The 20,225-nt window shown below is 49.6% G+C and overlaps 1 protein-coding gene across 1 annotated transcript in view; it reads right to left on the reverse strand.

Moving 5' to 3' along the window:
* RAP1GAP2 (RAP1 GTPase activating protein 2) overlaps positions 1–20,225 on the reverse strand; it is a 186,742-nt gene that overhangs the window by 21,481 nt on the left and 145,036 nt on the right. The window contains exons 12-17 of the mRNA XM_082605378.1: positions 14,833–14,933; positions 12,619–12,748; positions 10,023–10,178; positions 4,763–4,834; positions 4,160–4,246; positions 2,691–2,825 (exon numbers count right to left, since the gene is read on the reverse strand). Of these exons, the coding sequence (XP_082461504.1) occupies positions 2,691–2,825; positions 4,160–4,246; positions 4,763–4,834; positions 10,023–10,178; positions 12,619–12,748; positions 14,833–14,933 (681 nt within the window). The remainder of the gene's footprint in view (positions 1–2,690; positions 2,826–4,159; positions 4,247–4,762; positions 4,835–10,022; positions 10,179–12,618; positions 12,749–14,832; positions 14,934–20,225) is intronic.

Below are 20,225 nucleotides of genomic sequence, written 5' to 3' on the forward strand. Positions count from 1 at the left end.
TGATCATAACCGGCAGGGCTCTGAAGGCTTACTCTGTGTGACTGACCATGACCGTGACTGCATGACTGTGACCATCCCCTCCCTCGCCCCGCAGTGCTACCTCGGAGATAAGCAGGGAAGCAGAATGCAGAAGCGGGTCTATCTTCAGCCTACAGATGGAAGGATTTAGGGTTGAAAAGATGAGTTCCCTGGATTATAGGATCAAAGACAAGCGATGATAAAGTCTTGAAGCATCTCTCTTGGAAAGCCCTTTAGTCAGACCCTGTGGAGTCAAGGACAGATCAACTACTTCTCCTGCTGGAGGGAAGGGCCTGGACAAATGGCCCTTAGACTCACAACCTGTCTGTAACTGCTGGGCTATTTTATCCACTGTCCACAGCCTACAAGCTTTTCCAGGTTATAAAAATATTTGCAATCTGAAAAAAATAATTATTAACTCCCAAATACAGAAAGAAACCTGCAAAACTGAAAGCAATTTGCTTCATTACATGTCTGCAAAATATAACATGAGGTTAGCTAGTCAACTGTAGCTCAAGTCTTACATAAATTACATTGACTGTGGGATGCGGGAACGGTTTGATACGCTTGCTACGATGGGGGGCAGAGCCTACAAGGGTTTTCCTAATGACCAGGTGTCACGTTCACCCCTCTCTCGGCTGGGCTAGCCAACCTGGCTCCCTCTTTCCTCCCCTTTCATCTCGTCTCTTATCCCTCATCCCCCTTTCTTCTTGATTTCCCAATTTCTATTTCATCCTGGCTGCCACTGTCCATCACAACTGAAACAGATGCCCCAGGAATCTCCCACCAGCCTAGGCGAGCAGCTCAGCCCCTACCCTCACTCCCATGAAGAATCTTAGCAGCTGGCCCCAACTAGGCCATCAGAGCCCTGCCCTGCTCTCTGTGGTCCAGCCTGGCAGCGAGGGACAGACCTCAGGCTTGCCCGGGCTGGGCTAGCATGGGTGGAATCTTAATGGAGTTGGGAACCAGGAGGCAGTGTCATGTAGCTGTTAAGAACACAGGCTTTGGAATCTGGCAAACCCAGATTCAACTCCCATGTCTGCTGGGTGACTTGGGACAAATTGCTTTGTCACTTTGAGTCTTAGTTTCCTCTCATGTAAAATCACACCCATCATTATTAAAATTGGGTATGAATTATCATACCAAAATTATTATGCCCATAATAATAGCCTTCCTCACAGGGCACAGAGGGCAGTCATGAGGCTTTCGATGGAATATGTATGTTAAGCTTTCACTTTCCATGAAAACAGTAATAACAGCTAACACTTCTACTGAGCATTTCTTGTATTCCAGGCCACATGTACTTTTCCAGGCATTATTTCAAGGAGTCTTCCCACTGACTCCATGACAGAGGTCCTATTGATCACCCCTGTGCTGTGGATAAGAAATCTGTCGCTCAATTGACATATATACACTACCAAATGTAAAACGGATGGCTAGCGGGAAGCTGCTGCATAGCACAGGGAGATCAGCTCGATGTTTTATGACAGCCTAGAGGGGTGGGATAGGGAAGGTGGGAGGGAGGCTCAAGAGGGAGGGAATATGGGAATATATGTATACATAGAGCTGACTCACTTTGTTGTACAGCAGAAACTAACACAAAATTGTAAAGCAATTATACTCCAATAAAGATGTAAAAAAAAAAAAAAAGAAAAGAAAAGAAATCTGTAGCTCAGAGACTTTAAAGACCATGCCCAGGATCGCACAGAGCTGGGATTCTAATATAGGCAGGTCTAACCCCCACCCCACACATACCACCACCAAAATGGTAGCTTTACAAATCATTCTGCAATGGGCAATCCAGAACACTGACCTAAAGACCAGAAAACCTGGGTTTGAAACAAGGTTCTACCTCTCCTGTAGGTGTAACGTTTTGAGCAGCCCTTCAGCCTCTCTCAGCCTATCCCCCTGTGTGTGAGGGAAAAATAATAAGACCCAAGTGCTGCCAACTGCACAGGATTACAGCCAGCCTCAAATCGGATGCTGGATGTAAGTGCTGGGTGGAACAACATGCACTTGGCAAGCATGTGATGATGAACCTTTTTTACCCCATGCCGGCTAAGTGTGTGTCCAAGCTCTACTTGAATACTTCCAGGAACAGAAAGCTCACTACTTATTTTAGTAGCTCACTCTGGTTAGAAAGCTCTTCCCTTTGCAAAGTCCCCGAGGACTTGCCTGTAACTCCATCCCACCAGCGCTGGCCAGGTCCTCCATTGCCCTGGCAACTGGGAATGATCCTTGCAGTCTCCCACACTGGCTGCTGAAGATTCCTAAGGCTTGTTTCCTTGCTCCTGCCATCCTGCCCTGGGCTCCCCAACCACAGAAAGAGGCAGATGAAAGCAGGAATGTTCTTGGTTTGCACGGGCTCCTCTCCTGCTACTAACTCTTCCCCTGTTCCTTCTTACCAGACTCCAGGAGTCTGATGAGGAGATGATCCAGATCAAAGAAAGGATGTGGAAGATGCCAGAGACACTGTTGGCTTCTCTGACCATTCACACTTCCTGAGACCCCTGCCCTCTGCAAACATCTGTGATGCTCCTGCTGGTGCTGCCACCGCTGGCTGGCACTCGGGCTCTGGTCTCAGGGTCACGTGGACTTTGCCCTGCTGTCGTCCCTTGTTTGCCCCCCCGCCTCCCTGCCCTAGCAATCCCCAGCCGCTCTTGTGCCCGTACCTTAAAAGACTCCAGGAATCCCCCATGGCCCCCATTCTCAAACTTGTCCTCTTCTGGGCCCAGTCCCAGCATGGCCTGAGTGTGGGCGTGGAGTTCATCGTGAAGGTTGTCCAGGAGGGCGGCCCTCGTCCGGTCCTGGAAGGGAAGAGGGTGGGGGCTGTGAAGCTGGCACTGACGGCAGAGCTGTGCCCTCTCCCTGGGGGGCTCCCGACACCTGGCCCAAGGGCTGCATCCTGGCCAACTGCATCCCGGCAATGGTATGGACCGATATCCAGGCTGAGATCCACACCCACAAATGCTGCAGCTAACATTACAGCTCCGGGCCAGGCCCCCTGCCTCTTCTCCCTGGGCCATCCTGCCCTCCCATGGCCCTGCCCTGATGACTCCTAGCCCAGATCTCTGCCCCAGGTGCCGCCTCCACGTACCCAACTGCCCGCAGCTCTTCTCCATCCAGATGTGCATCCAGGGCTATGTATACAGCCTCCAGGGGGCGCCATTCACACAGACCAGGACCAGCCCTTTCCACAACCCAGCCTTTGCAGGCACCTCCAATCAGCAGGTCCAAACAGAACTCATCTCCAGCGGTCCCCATGTCAGCTAAGAGCCCAAGTCAAAGGCCCAAGAGCCACCCCACCAATCCCACTTACCCCTACCCTTATATACTGGAGTCCATCAGGTCTTCCTGATTCTGACCACTTCCTGTGCCTGGTATAAGCACACTGTCACTGTCTCTTTTGGACTCCTGTAATAGCTTCTAACTGGTCACACTTCCTGCCCTCCTCGCCTTCAATCTACCCACTCTCCCACCTCCTCCTGCACTTTATTAGGTACACATCACCTCTAGTTCTAGTTGATCTGACCCAACTAGCATCTGTAGGTGGGCCTCCCACCATTCCAGGCCCCACATGAATCCTTCTTAGGCTACATCCAACCCTCTGCAGCTCCCTCACAAAATCAGGCTCTGAATCTGCCTGGCCTTTGCTCATGCTGTTTCTCATGCCTGGAATAACCCTCCCCACTCTTTCCTCCTGGCAAAAGGTTCATCAGATATCCAGACTCAGCAGCTCAAGGGCCACCTCTTCCAAGAAGCCTTCCCTGAACACACCCTCCATTCCCCATCAGCAGAAGCAGCCTCTGTGCTGGTCTCCATCACAGTCCAGCTCACTGCATCATACCTGTCTCCCATCAGCCTATGAGCTCTATAAGGGCAGAAACTGTGCCTCACGTATCCCAGGGAACAGAACAGAGCCTAGCGCACAGTAGGTGCTCAAGAAATGATTGGTGAATGGTTGACTAGACCTAAAGTTTGGATGGAATTCCCGCAAGAAGAAAGAGCTTCATATCAACACAAGGCTGAAGGTTTAGAGGGGCAAAGATGGTGCTTCCTCACCTTAAACAGCCCCCAAGGATAGACCCCCAGGAAAGGCTGTCCAGGAGGGCAGGAGGAAGATCGGAAACCGCGCTCTCACCTCCAGCTTTGCAAACTTGTCTGACTTGCAGCAAGCATTCTCTGCATTGGTGAGCTTGGTGAGGAGAAACTCCCTGAACTCCGGGCCCTGGAACAGACAAGACACCCCACCCTTAGCTGTTGCCCAAAGGGCTTCAGCCACAGGAAGAGGTAGACAGAAGAGGGGGTCTGGGGAGAGCCCCTGAAAGGTCCCCTTCCAACATTTCATCACTTCTAGCCCAGCCTAAGCCCACCTGCTAAGACGTTAACATGGAAACCAGCTTCCCTGGTGCTGGGGAAACCAACCCTCCACACCCACAGTGGCATTTCCATGACTGGAAGCCCATCTGTGCCCAAGCCTCCAGGGACTGGAGCATGGCATAAAAACCCTTCTTTTAGCAGAAAGGCAACCCCAGTATCAAACACCCTGACAAAAGGTCCTGTGCTGGGCCAGGCTGGCGGCACAAGGAGAGGTGGGGAGAGACCCCAAGTGAGGAGATTCCCCAACCCTGCTGAAGGTTCTCCTAAAGCTCTAGCCCACTTCAGCCCCCCTGCAACCACTGCCACTCAGGTGTGGAAACCTGGAGTCTCGGACATGAGAGGAGCAGAAAGGAGAATTTCTTACCTTCTGGAAAACAGGGGGGCTGGGCAGAGGTGGGCCGAAGGCAGGCACGTCTTCCCGTGCAGTGACTGCGACCTGAAACACAGAGGCTCGGTGTGGGCCAGGAGGGAGGAGACCCAAGCTGAGGATGACGAGAGTTCCGAGCCCTGGTCCTAGGGGACCTACTCCCCTCCTCCCCCCTCCCCTTCCCAGAATACAAATAAAGAACCATCATTGGCACACCCGAGTCACTGTTCCTAGAAGTGGGACTGGACGGCGTGGAGCCATCCCCATACCCTCATCTGCATTCCTGGAGGCTGGAACCAAGTTTGGCAAGACGACTGGACAGGGCTGAAGAGCAGCCTGGAACCCTAATTCTAATGTAGTACAAGAGCCCAGGAGATGCTATCACATTATCTCATTCGACCGGGATGCTTAATCCTACAGAGAAGGCACCAGCAGAATTATTAGCCCTGGATTCCTGATGAGGAAACAGATGCCCAGAGCCGTGAAGCCTCAAAGGCACACGGGAGATCAGCCCCAGAGATGAACAGAGAATCCAGAGCACCCCGACCCCGCTCTGGGGTTCTTTCCGACAACACTGACTCCCAAACCTGGCCAGACGTCAGAATCACTTCAAGCGTTTAAAAATAAATACCAATTGCATGGGCTCCACCCCAAACCTACTGAATCAGCAGCTTTGGGGTGGAGCCAGGAATCTGCAACCATTAAACGCACCTGAGAGCTTCTGGGCGGTCAGTGGACTGGTGTTTGGGAGCCCTGGTCTCAGACACAAAGGGTCGGTCAGGCCGGGCAAGGCTGGAACTAACAGAGCGCCAGGGCCCAGCCTGGGAATTGGGGGTGGAAGGACACCAAGGCGCTCTGTGTGAGGGTCTCCCAGGCTTGGGACAGGCCCCACACCTCCCTCTTCCCTCTCTGCACGGAGGTGCCCTGGTTTCACCTGTTCTCAGCCCCGGAGGCTGCAGACCTCTCTGGAGACTCTGCCCTCCCTCCCCCGGCGGCGGCTGACGTGAGCCCAGCCCTGGCATGCCGCCAGCCTCCCCAGCCTGTGAAGTAGGGCAGATGCAGAGTCTGCCAGACCGGGTGAGCAGGCAGCTCGGAGCCAGGCCAAGGAAAGGCCGGCCAGGGTCTGCAGGGGAAGGGAGCGGGAGAGGGCTGGTCAATATGACTTTCTCTCCCCAAGGGCAAGACTGTCCTCATGGCCCACACGGCAGTGCCCAGAGTCAGGAAATGGTATGTGCTTGGCTGACGTGATTTCTGGCTGGTTCCAGCTGCCAAACAGTTCCCCCTCCACCACCCACCGTGCACCCGTGGCACAAGTCAAGAATTCCACCCGCGGAGCCAAAATTGGGGGAGAGGGAGGGGGAAGGCCACTGACGGGCTGCTGGCGAGGATGAGGCCAGAGGCCAGGCCCAGCTCTCCCCTCTTCCCACCCCGATGCCCCCTCCTTCTCAGGCTCACATTGGAGTAGTCTGTGCCAACTGGGTAAGGAGCTGCAGATAAGCTCCTAAATCCACCCGAGTCTCCCAGCCAGACGCGCCCACGAGCCCACTGCAGCAGCCGGGTCAGACAGGCGGGAGACAGGATCCTTCCTCTGATGGCGACTCCCTATCCCCACGCGCTCCCTCTCCTGACCCCTTTCCATCGAAACACCTGGGCCTTTGTTATTCCCTCCTCTTGGGGATGGTTGGGTTGCCGAGCTGAAAGCAGAAGCTGCTTGAACACAACCTCACCTTCCTGTTTTCTAAATCCAGCCAAGGCCTCCCAGCAGGGGTGGGGGCAGGGCTTAGAAAGACAGAGGCAGCAGGTGACTCTGGGGAAGAGACTCTTCCAGAACTGGAAAGCGGAAGGAGACAGGGGTGTGTAAGTAATAAGAATACACCAGGGAGGCGGGGAGCCTCTGAGGACTCCAGACTTCATAAGATCCCCGTGTCTGTCCAAGCATGGCCTGGAAGCCTTAGAGAACCACGAGGTTGCTCAAGCAGCAGACCAGTAGTGAGGGAAAGAGGGCACATGGACAGGAACCCGCCTCCAGGGTCTGCTTCCCGTAAGATTCCTGACACCTTTGCAGAACTTGAGGAGTCGGGGTAGGATGAGCTCAGACAGGGTGGGGAGAGAGTGCTAGCGATGGCTCAGCTGTAATTTCCTTCCAAGCTAGCAGGATGGGGATGAAATTCACATCTGAAACATAATTCGATGCGATGTTACATGCACACACCAGATCGTGGGTCCAAGTTCCCACCTGCTCTGACAGCTCTGTGATGAAGACCCCAGTCAGACCTGGACAGGACCTGGCTCCACTGTTTCTGGGCTCTGTGGCCTCAGGCCTTAAGAAACTTAAGCTCTGGGCTTCTCTGGTGGCACAGTGGTTGAGAGTCCGCCTGCCAATGCAGGGGACACGGGTTCGTGCCCCGGTCCGGGAAGATCCCACATACCGCGGAGCGGCTGGGCCCGTGAGCCATGGCCGCTGAGCCTGCGCGTCCGGAGCCTGTGCTCCGCAACGGGAGAGGCCACAACAGTGAGAGGCCCGCGTACCGCAAAAAAAGAAAAAGAAACTTAAGCTCTCAGCCTCAATTTGCTCCCCTGTAAACAGGGCCAATGGAGGCTTGCCTGGCCAGAGGCTTGGGAGAATTCAAGAAGACTGCTCTTAAGGGCCTAGCACAGTGTCCAATGCAGATCAAATAAGAGGTAACCACTGCCACTCAATGTTTTTTTTTATTTTCCCTGCCGACCTGCACCTAATAAAGTACACCTGAAATACTAGAGTTCCCCCAAACCACTTTCTAATCCACACACACACACCCCGCTTTCTCAACTCCCACTCCTTCCCCTCCTCAGCATGTCAGAACTGGAAAGAGCTCAGAGATTGCCTACTCCAATTTCCTCATTTCACACAGAAGGCAACAGAAGCCCAGAGAGGGAAGGAACTGGCCCAAGGTCACACAGCAGTCAGAGGCAAGGCCAGGACCGGAACCCCAGATTCCGGAGCCTCTCGGTCTGGGACACTTTCCTGCACGTTCCCACCCCTGTCCTTCACCCCTTCCTCTTCTTCCCTGTTGTTTGTCCTCCCCAGTGGGGGCCCCCTGGGGCACTGCCCAGCCCCCAAGGAAATCTCACCCCCCTTTGCCATAGCCCCTAAGCCCACAGGGGTCAGCTAAGGTCCCGTGTCACCTGGACCCCCCTGAGGGATCTAACCATGTCCGCCTCAGCCTGCCCATCACTGGGGTGCTGCTGGGGCCGTGGATGGACAGACCTTTGGGGAGCACCTTGAAAGGCTGACCTCCCTCCCTGCCCTCTGCCCCCCGACCCAGCCCCACTCACAGGTCTTGCCCTCCAGCTTCGATGTTTGCCTGGCAGGCGGAGCCCAAGGTCCCACATCACAGGGACAGCCCCGCTCTCCCTGTGAGCTCTGCTTCTCACCACCTCTCTGAGGACAGTGCTTTTCCCTGGACCAGAAACGGTGGCTAGGGTGACTTGGTAAAGACTTCTGGCATCAACGCTGGAGGTGGGGTGCTGCTTTCTTGGATCTCTGATTTTTCTCTTTCGTATTTTCCTACTCTACAAAAGCTCTTGGAAAGTGGAGAGGCAGCTAGCTGAACTCCATTTCCTATCAGGAACTAAAAGCAAATACTAGACGTCCACGAGAGGCCTCATTCTGCCGGCAGAGGCCCAGCAGATGAGCCACACGTACACACATGACTGCCCGGCAGGCCTTGGGAGCCCTCCTATCCCTTGGGAGCCCTCCTATCCCACAGCTTTACTCTGAGGATCCGCCTCTGCCACCGCTGGCCGTTAAAAGAACCAGGTGGCTGTCTGAGTGACCCAGTGGCTGAACTGCCTCACAGCCTCTTATATCCCTTCCCTGAAGCTGGTTCTTTATGTCACTTCCAAGTGCCCACACAGCAGGCACTGAACGAGGACACTCGCTTCCACCAACAAATTAATCAACCGGTTGTTTGAAATGAATGTCCCCGTTGGTGAAAGCCTTGAAGGAAACACCCAAACCATGGCTTCTCCATCTTTTCAGCTAAGACTGCTCCATGACAGAGGAGGATGAACGTGGGCATATAAAGGAATCAGCTCCTCAGCAAGACAGAGGGGGTTTTTTTGTTTTGTTTTAGAAGCCTCCTATTTGGCTTTAAAGCTGATGTGAATTTCGCACTTCACACACCTGGGTTTGGGCTGATATAACAATGATATAACATCATTTTTCTTTCCCAAAATATTCAAGCAAAATTGATATTCTGGAAAGATGGCTATGAAGTGGTATGGCCTCATGAACCCCAGGGACCAGCACTGGCCTAAGTTATTATATAGGAAACATTTCAGGCCTATGGTGTCCTCTTCCAGGCTCCTCTCCCTCCCCTAACGCCGTGGGGAACAGGGAGTTCTCTGAGAATTTGAGCTATGGCTTCTCTCCCCAGAAAACACAAAGAAGCATGGGAACTCCACATTTTGCACTTATCTACAAGGAATACATAGCAAAACCTATCTAACACCCACTTTAAAAACCCTGCCTCAGTCTATCTCCCTTGGGTCCCATGCCCCCCAACACCACTGTGATACAGAGAAACTGTTACCCAGGAGGTTGGACTCGTTCCTCATGGAGAAGCAAAGGAGAGGGTGAGCGACACAGCCATCAGGAGGGGACAGGGTGAGGGCAGCTGAGGCTCATCTACATCCGTGAAGGTTCTGAGCCAGTGTGAAAGCCCACGAATGGGTCAGGAGGTTTAGACCCAGATGCTCACAACCCCACCTCCCTGGGAGTCTTCACATTAAGATCATTTGCCCAGAATGGCTAAACCAGAGGGGCCCACCCAGTGGCCAGGGTCTACCCTGCTCTCCACCCTTCTCACCATGAACATCTCTCACTTTCCTTCCTTCCCTTTGTTTGTTACCACCTTCCTCCTCTCCCTTTTCCTGACAGTCTCTCCACTTTCTCTTTTCTGCTCTCCTCTGGCGCTGCCTTGCTCTAGCAAATGGCATTACCAGATTCCACGTAGGGACACAGAGTGTTTCTCAAGCCTTGAGTTAGAGGCTGTGAACCTGAAGGCAGCAAGATGGATGAGGTGACCTCAGAAGGTGCTCTCCAAGAATTTAGCTCGCAAACCCCAGAAACCCGAGAACTCATGGGAAATCTATCACGTTTTGGAGGATGGTCTGAGGGGCCACTGAGACATGGTGTTGCCCGATGTCGCTGAGTCCATGAAGTGTGGTGAGGTGCCTGGGCCCACCACCTCCTCCGACGGGACTTTCTCCTTACCTTGTAGGATGGGGTCTCCGTGCCTGCGTTCTCAGCCTGCACAACAATGTAGGCATGTAAGAAGTTGGAGGCAATCATATCTGGGACAAACGGTGTGTTTTCTTCTTGGAAGATGATGGCCACAATGTCATTCCCAATGTGTCTCTTTCTCTGGAGCTAATCAAAAAGTGTTCCATTGTTATAAGCCAGTTAGGAACATCCTGAAAACAGAATAGGTCTATATAGGAAATTCCTCATTATTCTGTCATTGTACATAAACCCCGGAACGCTGAGACCTCTCTCTCCAAGGAGCTTTTTCTTTCAATCTCTAGAAGCCACTAAAAAGGAAAAAAATGAGGAAAATGCCTACGTTGTCAGGAAGAGGCTGGCAAGCTTCTTACTGAGCTCTACAGCACGTAGAGGTAGCCCTGACTCAGGACTCGCGGAGACTAGTTAAAAAGTGAGGCCGGGGGCTTCGCTGGTGGCGCAGTGGTTGAGAGTCCGCCTGCCAATGCAGGGGACACGGGTTCGTGCCCCGGTCCGGGAAGATCCCACATGCCGCGGAGTGGCTGGGCCCGTGAGCCATGGCCACGGAGCCTGCGCGTCCGGAGCCTGTGCTCCGCAACGGGAGAGGCCACAACAGTAAGAGGCCCGCGTACCGCAAAAAAAAAAAAAAAAGTGAGGCCGGGTTTTGCCCTGGGAGAGCTTGTAATTGATCTGGGAGAGACACAAACACAGGTGGAGCCACCTGAGAACACTAACAAAGCCACCAGCCAGCAAATGCTAAATCAGCCGCTACCCACAAAGTGCCTGACACTATGGGGGCAGAGAAGAGGGCAAAATCAGAGGCCTGGTAGCAATCTGAGAGGGCTTCCTGGAAGAGGAGACTGGGAGAGAAGGGAGCACTTGGAAATGTGGATGAGCAGGAAGGAGGGGGCAGATCATCCTACACCAGAAGGGAGAAGAACCATGCTCAGAGAAATACGGGCAACCTGGCTTGGTGGAGGTCATGGGGGAGAGAGAAATACAACCCCGATTCAGCACCCCAAGCTCTGCCAGGTGCTGTCACAGGTGATCTCAATCCCCAAGCACCTACTGTGTGCCAGGAACCATACTGGGCTGTTCCCATGCAAGATTTCAAATGTTAAGGCCCTCTTGTATACCAAATCCAGGCTAGGTGCTTACCTACACTTTGTTCCTTTATTAAACACCTACTGCACACAAGTTCTGTTTCCCACTGAGTTTCTCACTTACTGAGCACCTGCTGTATACTAAGCCCTGTGCTGGGCACTTTTACAAATTGTCTCACTTATAGCACACACACCATCCCATTTCTTAGGAAGAGAAATTAACATGTATGCAGTCCTTGCTGAGAGCTAAGCTCTGTGCACATCCTACTTAACAGGTGACACTGAGAACAAGCCAGGCAGAGAAGAGCCCTCAGTCTTAGGCTGGGGCAGTGGGTGAGGGAGGCCGTGAGGGAAGAGCTGAAGGTAAAACACTGAGAGAAAACCTACTTTGGGTATAAAAGGAATCCTGCTCCTATTTGCTTCTGGAACATTCAGTAGTTATTTTAGAGCCAAACTGCAGTCTCCTTTGCCAATTTCCTTTTTTCCTAAGAAGCCAGGCTCTATGTTTACAATATTACATCTGTGCTCCCTCCTGGGTTCCCTGCTCAGAAACAAATGGGTCCGAGTTTGGTGAAAGGCCTACTTCCTTCCTTATCTTCCTGGAGACTGAAATGGTACAAAGAGTGGGACGGGGCAAATGGGACCACAGCCAGGGACCAGCTGCTGGTTTCAGGGCTCAATGAGAAAAAAAAGCCAGGTCCTCCCCAGGGACATGCAGCTGTCAGAAGCAGCAAATGAGAGGGAAAAGAGGAATACACTGGAAGCAGAGGTCTCATTCAGGGTTCTCCAGTCAAGGAAAAGGCTGGATTCCTGCCCATGGCAGGTGTCCTAAGAGGTAAGGCTGTATGACTAGACAAGCTGGACAGGGGTGTGGGGATGTCACATGCAATAACCAGCTTGACGTCTCTGGGCCAGGAAGAGTGGCCTGGACAGTGAACAGTCATGAGGTAGGAAGCCTGCCACAAGCCAGGCATCGTACTGAACCCTACAATCAGAACCTTATGTGATTCCCACCACAACCCTCTAATGTACGTGGTGTTATCCCCATTTTACAGATGAGGCAAATGAGGACACAAGATTACCAGCTTGCCCAGAGTCACATACCCCTCAGTGGCAGAGCTGGCTTCAAGCCACCACCTGCAGATCCCGTCATGTACTCTTTTATCACCAGCCTACACGATCAGGGCACCTGGGCTCTGCTCACAGCTCTGCCCCTGATCACCTGGGAAACAATCTTTTAACCACTGTTTCCCCATCAGTCACAGTGGGATAACCAGGAGCCCTGTCCCGCCCCCCACACAGGCTGCTGACCTGCGGCCTTGGTGGAATAACACAGTAGTTCAGGTTTTGATAAAAGGAACAAAGTTGAACAGACGGGCTTCTTGATTATGAAAATGGGGAAGGCGGCCTCGGTTCTCCAGGGAGACCAGACGCAGGCTTTCACCTCACACGCCCCAGGCTCCCGAAGCCATCCGGAACCCGGTTACCTGCTGGGTGTCTCCCTCGGTAAACGGCAGCTTTGTGGAGACGTGAAACATGATCTCCCTGTCCCGGAATATCGTGTACACTGATTCCACCCCCGTCTGTCCATGGGTCACATCCAGGCCTCCTCGGAAACTGTCAGGGGAACGGGAAAGTGCCAGGGGAAGAGAGAGAAAGAGAGAGAAGGGAAGTGGGCAACTTGGTACAACCTTCCCTAAGGACATGGGGGCAGGAGAATGAGAGAAGATGTGGAAGAGTTGAGGGCAGAGACTATGATGTTTGGAAAGCAGATAATCTTCTGAGCAGATGAGCCCTGGCTTCTAACCATAAATTACTATTTCAAAGACGAAGGCAGGACCTCCATTCCAAGCCTTGGCTGTGTCCCCTCCACTCCATGGGAAGAGAGGTCGTCCGTCCATCCACAACCCCAGACAAATGCCGTCCCAGCTGCTAGTGGCCCCCAAGGCTGGGCACAAGCCTTTGCTCTCTGCAAGGCTGTGTCCAGGTCCTCAGCCCAGAGCCAGGGCCGCCGTCCATCCTTTTGGATGGTGGTGAGCCCCACAGGAGTATCCGGAGTCAGCGAGAAGAGGGGACAGATGCTTGACTTCTACCCAGCCAGTCCCGGATATGGAGACCCCACCACAGCAGCACCCAGCTGGGAGGTATCCAAGGAGGTCCCTTCCCTGGCTACCTCCTTGCAGGCAGGAAAAAAAAAAAATACTAAGGAACTGGGTGGGCTTCTCAGAGCTGCCCCTACTTCCCTTATAGAAACATGGCTGCTAGCCGTGGCTCATCTTCAGCAAGGGGAGTGGGATACATGTTCCTTTAAGAAAATGAAATAAAACAGATCCTGAACATCAGGTCCCCCCAACCCCAAGCACTATAATACAAGCCAGAAGTGTGCTCAGCCCATAGGGCAGAAAACACATGTGGCCAGGAGTTAGGTCCATTCAGGTTCTAGACCAGCTTCTGCCACTAAGTCAGCACATGACCTTGGGCATATCACTTAATCTCTCCAGGCCTCAGTTTCCTTTCTCTTGAAAATAAAGGGATAGGATTACATGACCTCTGGGGTCCTTCCTGGTTTTAATATACTTTATTTCATCAGTTGCAAGATGGAACATTTTTTCCCATTTTAACCTCTCTGAAATCAGGATATATCTTATAAGGATGGCATCTCAGAGCCAATGGGAGGTGGTATAATAAGAATAACAATGACGACCAGTGCTTACTCTGCGTGGCACTGGCCTAGGTGCTTCATGTGCATTATCTGTTTCAATTCTCCAGCAAGCTTGTGGGGTCAGTACTATCTTTATCTTCCTTTTTATAGACAAGGAAACTGAGGCTTGCAGAGGCTAAGTCACTTGTTCAAAGTCATAGAGCTAATTAGTGGCAGGGATGGGATTTTGACCCATGTGTGACTGGCTCCAGACAGCAGTGATGACCTTGAAGGGGGAGGAAGAGGAGGAGAGAAGGGAGCAGTGGAAATAAGTGATTATCAAGCACCTACTCCATGCCAGACACAGAGCTAGTGCATTCACATATGTCAGGACATCCTGGTAATGCGGCTGCTGAGGTGGGAAATTCTGAGGGCTCAGCCGTGTGCCAGCCACAAAGCAGAGAACAGGCTGGCCAGGTTCGAAGGCCCTCCCCAAGTGTTGCCTTTGCCAAATAACATCAAAGGCCAGAGCTTTCCAAGAAATAGCCCCAATATTCTTTCTGTCCGCTTAGAGAATCATACACTGTTGCATAGATTCCTGCCAGAGGGATTACGGTATTTGCACCAACTTAATTAACCATTCTTTTTGTGTCTTATCTAAAATGGGTCATTTCCCCCAAAACTACATAGGGTCCTCTTTCCGGAATGCCTAGCAGGTGATTGACCTGCTCACCTGGAAGGGAAGGTGGATTCATTTTACTCTCAGTCTGAGCCAACTGTAATTAGGAAGGCAAATCTCAGGTGGAACGATTTCATCATGCATCCTGAGGGCAAAAGTCAATGCCTTTCCGACCATCTGCCATTCAGGATTATCCCCTGTACCACCGATTCCTTCGAGATGCAATCAATGGATGTTGATCATTTGCTGAAAAATAATTCCATGTTCCTTGTACGTGTTGTTAACTCTCACATGCCACCCCCTGAAACTCTGCAGTCGGCCCTCACCCTTCCTCTAGGGCCTCATCAATAGGGGCAGAGCCATCACTTGGCTAAAACCCACCCTTTGAAGTCCTGCAGCGTGACGGTGTCTCCCAGCAGATCTAAGAACTCCTTGAAAGCTGGGCTCTCCTCACTGTTCCCAAACAGCTCCTCCTCCAGGGTCTGAAAGAGAAACAGAATCAGGGGAAGGAGTTCAGAAAAATAAGCCTTCTCGTTGCCGCCAAGAGAAGGAATGTGATTGTCCAGATACCTGGTCCCTTTCTTCCTTTCCCCATCCCCCTCATCTGCCATCCAGTGGCTCTGTCATCCACGGGAGGAAGGACTAATAGAGGCTCACTCAACAGAGCTGGATTTTGGGGGCTGGTTAATGAGGACTTTCTATTTGAACAAAAGCTGCTGCTCAGTTTAAAAAAAAAAAAAAAGGCAAAGCTGAAGCAAAGAATTCTTAGACTTGATACCGAAAACCAATCCAAAAATGAAAAATTAAGAGTTGGACTTCTGACAAAGGACTCGTATCTAAAATACATAAAGAACTCTGAAAACGCAATAGCAATCAAAACCACAATGAGGGACTTCCTTGGCGGTCCAGTGGTTAGGACTCCACGCTTCCAATGCAGGGGGCACAGGTTTGATCCCTGGTTGGGGAACTAAGATATCGTGTGTCACGAGGTGCAGCCAAAAACAAACAAACAGACAAAAAAAAAAAACAACACAATGAGATACCACTCACACTATAATCAAAAAGAAAGACAATAAGACGTGTCAGTGAGGATGTGGAAAAATCAAAACCCGCTTATGTTGCTGGTGGGAATGTAAAATGGTGCCATCTCTTTGGAAAATAACCTGGCAGTTCCTCAAAAAACTAAGCATAGGGCTTCCCTGGTGGCGCAGTGGTTGAGAGTCTGCCTGCCGATGCAGGGGACACGGGTTCGTGCCCCAGTCTGGGAAGATCCCACATGCGGCGGAGTGGCTGGGCCCGTGAGCCATGGCCGCTGACCCTGCGCGTCCAGAGCCTGTGCTACACAACAGGAGAGGTCACAACAGTGAGAGGCCCACATACCACAAAAAAAAAACAAACAAAAAAACTAAGCATAGAGTTACCATATGATCCAGCAATTCCACTCCTAAGAAATGAGAAATGAAAACAAAAGTCCATACAAAAAAACTTGTACACGAATATTAGTAACAGCATTATTCATAATAGCCCCAAAGTAGAAACAATCAAAACGTCCATTAACTAACAAATGGATAAACAAAATGTGATATATCCATACAATGGAATATAATTCATCCATAAAAAAGAATAAAGTTCTGATTCATTGCACAACATGAATGAACCTTGAAAACATTATGCTAAGTAAAAGAACTAGACATTGAAGGCCACATATTATGATTCCATTTATATGAAATGTCCAGAACAGGCAAATCCATAGAGACAGAAATAGATTTGTGGCTGACAGGAGCTACAGAGTATGATGATGATGGGAGTGACTGCTAATGGGAATGGAGTTTCTTTTAGGGGTGGTGAAAATTTTCTGAAGTTAGTGGTGATAGTTGCACAATTCTGTGAACATAGCACAAACCACTAAATGGTACACTTTACTGAGATATAAATCACATGCAATTGTGAATTGTATGGTATGTCAGTTATACCTCAATAAAGCTGTTATTTAAAAATTTTAAACTCAACAGTAAAAAAAATCCAATTAGAAAATGGTCAAAAGACATGAACCGTCATTTCACTCAAGAGGATATACAAATGGCAAGTAGGATGTTCAATTAGAAAAGATGTTCAATGTCATTAGCTGTTAGAGAAATGCAAGTTAAAACCATAATGAGATCTCACTACACATCTATCAGAATAGCTAAAATGAAAAATAGTAACCACACCAAATGGTGGCAAGGATGTAGAGAAAATGGATCACTCACACATTGCTGGTAGGAATGCAAAATGGAACAACCACACTAGAAAACAGCTTGGCAGTTTCTTACAAAACTAAACATATAATCACCATACAACCAGGCAATGGCACTCCTAAATATTTATCCCAGAGAAATGAAAACTTCTGCTCACATAAAAACCATATATAAATGTTCACAGTGGCTTTATCCATAATAGCCCCAAACTGGAGACAATCCAGATGTCTATCCCTCAATAGGTGAATGGTTACACAGACTGTGGTACATCTAGGTATACCATGGAACACTACTCAGCAATGAAAAGCAACGAACCATTGATACACTCAGAAACTTGGATGAATCTTGCTGGGTGGAGAAAAGCCAATCCCCAAAGGTTATATATTGTATGATTCCTTTTATACAACATTTTTGAAATGACAAAGTTCTAGAAATTGGAGAACAGATCAGCAGTTGCCAGGGGTTAGGGACTGGAGCTGGGAAAGGGAGTGTGGAGGCAGGAGGGAGGTTAGCATGGTTATAAAAGCATGAGCCACACCAGGATCCTAGTGTTGGTGGAACTCTTCCATATCTTGACTGTGGAACCTACATGTGTGATAAAATTATATACGACGACTAACAAATGGATAAACAAAATGTGATATATCCATACAATGGAATATAATTCACAGACATGCCACAAATGAGTATGTGTAAAATTGGGGAAATCTGAATAAGATCTGTGGATTTTATCACCATCAGTATCCCAGCTGTGATACTGTACTATCATTTTATAAGACATTACCTTTGGGGGAAACTGCATGAAGGGTACACAAGATCTCTCTGTATTATTTCTTATTAATACAACAGCATGTAAATTTACAAATATCAAAAAATTAAAACTTTAATCATTTTTTAAAAAATAGAAAGCAAAGCTGAAAATAGTAGCAAGCTCTGCAATCGTGACAGGCTTAAAACACTGAGTGGCCCTGCCTGATCAAAAGGTTCTACCCACAGTGGCAGGCTCTGCAAACAGCTGAAGGCTCTGCAAACACCCACAGATGGCAGTGAACAGCTGAAGATGACACAAAGACACTCCAGTCTGTGCAATCCCTTTAAGGAGGAAGTCTCCGATAGGTGATTCTTTAACATCTCCTTAATGCCTGCTTTATAAGAAGAAAGAACCGACCTCAGGTTCTAAGCCTTCAATAGGAAACAGAGTCTAGCTAGATTTCAATAACTTAATTTTGTTTTTATACAGTATTTCTTTTTAGAATTACCTTCATTTCACGCAAGTGATACTAATTTCCCAGTAAGAGTAATGATATAAAATATCCTTTAAAAATTGAATTTAGGGCTTCCCTGGTGGCGCAGTGGTTGAGAGTCTGCCTGCCGATGCAGGGGACACGGGTTCGAGCCCTGGTCTGGGAAGATCCCACATGCTGCGGAGCGGTTAGGCCCGTGACGCATGGCTGCTGAGTCTGTGCGTCCGGAGCCTGTGCTCCGCAACGGGAGAGGCCACAACAGTGAGAGGCCCGCGTACCGCAAAAAAAAAAAAAAAAAAAAGAAAGAAAGAATTTAAGGTGAAAGAAAACTTTAAAGTAAGTAGTTAGTGGTATAGGTGCAATAAAAAAATGTGAGGGTAGAATGACATGATCTTGGATGTGGTTTGTGAACGTCTAAAATTTGGGAAACACTGCTTTCTAGCAGGGGTCAGCAAACTATGGCCTGGGGGCCAAGTGGGGCCCGCTGCCTATTTTTATAAATAAAGTTTTATTGGAACATGGCCAGGCCAATTCATTTAGTATTGTCTACGGCTGCTTTTGGCCCTTTACAGAAAAGGTTTCCCGATGCCTGATCTGTCACATGTCATGAAGGCATCCCAGCTCTAGTTCAGCATGCTGTAGGCCCCAGGTCATGAAGCTAGGGTTCGGGAGAATAGCTGCTTCTAAGCAACATACATCTTCTCCTGAGAAAACAATCCAGCTTATGCTCTGGGGTGTGCACCTCTCTCTAGGATTTACACCCAGCCTGGTATTACTGTCTTTATTTTTATACTGTCCTTGAACGTGACCATGGACTCAGGGGAGATGCTCTTAGTCATTACTGTATCCTCCACAGGCTTAGCAAAGTGCCTGACAAACAGAGAGTTAGATGGGGCTTATTTATATCCTAAAACCAGCATAGGGCTTTCACGCAACAAATGTTCATATTAATCCCCCCAATGAGGGTTTGCAAAACAACAATCCAAATATTTTAAGAAAAGACTTTTATCTGCCGGGGCTACCCCACCTTGCCTCAGCGGTGTCAGGTACATAAACAACATACAGACTCCTTCAGACTCCTTCTCAGAGGTGATGGTTAATGTTCAGTAATTATAACTCTGCTGGAATATTGGACTGTAATCACCTTATGAGATCTGCTTTGGTAAATTTCACAAGCAAAGAACTTTAATTAGTGGGACTGTATTATCAGAGCTGTACAAAATAAAAATGCAGTATGTGAAAATAATTAGAGTGGCTACTTGAATAATTCCCTTAAATTATAAGATTTATCTGTGTTGGTCTTTCAGCTCCACAAGCCTTCATTAATTAGAGTGTTTTTAAGTGAACACATGCCTCTTGTGGTCTAATATCTTCAGACAAGGAAGTCAGCTATCATCCAGCTGAGAAAGACACTGTCACGCAAAAAAGATGACACAGATAATATTGGAAGATATTATCGACCTACCACTCACAGGGTCAAAACTTTTATTCATTCATTAATTCATTCATTCATTCACATAGAAAAAAATTGAGTGGGGCTTCCCAGGTGGCACAGTGGTTGAGAGTCTGCCTGCCGATGCAGGGGACACGGGTTCGTGCCCCGGTCCGGGAAGATCCCACATGCAGCGAAGCGGCTGGGCCCGTGAGCCATGGCCACTGAGCCTGCGCGTCCAGAGCCTGTACTCCACAACGGGAGAGGCCACAACAGTGAGAGGCCCGCGTACCGAAAAAAAAAAAAAATTGAGTGTATTTATATAAACACCCCATGCTAGGTTCTTGGATGATACAAAGATGAAATAGGTGTGGAACCTTCTTCCATACAACCCAGCTGAGGAAATACCAGTGTGCTCAGCAGACCACTTCTCAGGATGCTAATAAAAGTTCATGGTAGGAGGATAGGAAGTTTGTGGTCAAATACGTATGGGAAACACTGAGTTCAACAAAGTTATAAAGAGTTCTCTACTCTGGGGTTCTCAGAACCTTGAAAATGTTCCCACACAACTGACCACCCCCACCCCCTGGAACTCATGTGTTCAGAGAGTACCTCACTGGACTAGCGTCTCATGGAACGCACTTTGAGAAACACCATTCTGGTCAACTGACGCCAAAGCAGCACGTGAGCGCTACAAGAGATAGAGGAGGACAAGCACTGTGTACTAGTAAAATCTTTAACAACCTCCTCTCCAAAGACAAAAAAACAGAAGCCCTGGTGTTTGCCCATTTCCATGGTGTGAATACTTCCATCGTGGCTGATTTCAAGCTACCAGCGTGACATCACTGAACACAGAGCTGG

This window comes from Mesoplodon mirus (assembly GCF_964341445.2).
Source record: "Mesoplodon mirus genome assembly, chromosome: 18".
Classification (NCBI taxonomy): Eukaryota; Metazoa; Chordata; class Mammalia; order Artiodactyla; family Ziphiidae; genus Mesoplodon; species Mesoplodon mirus.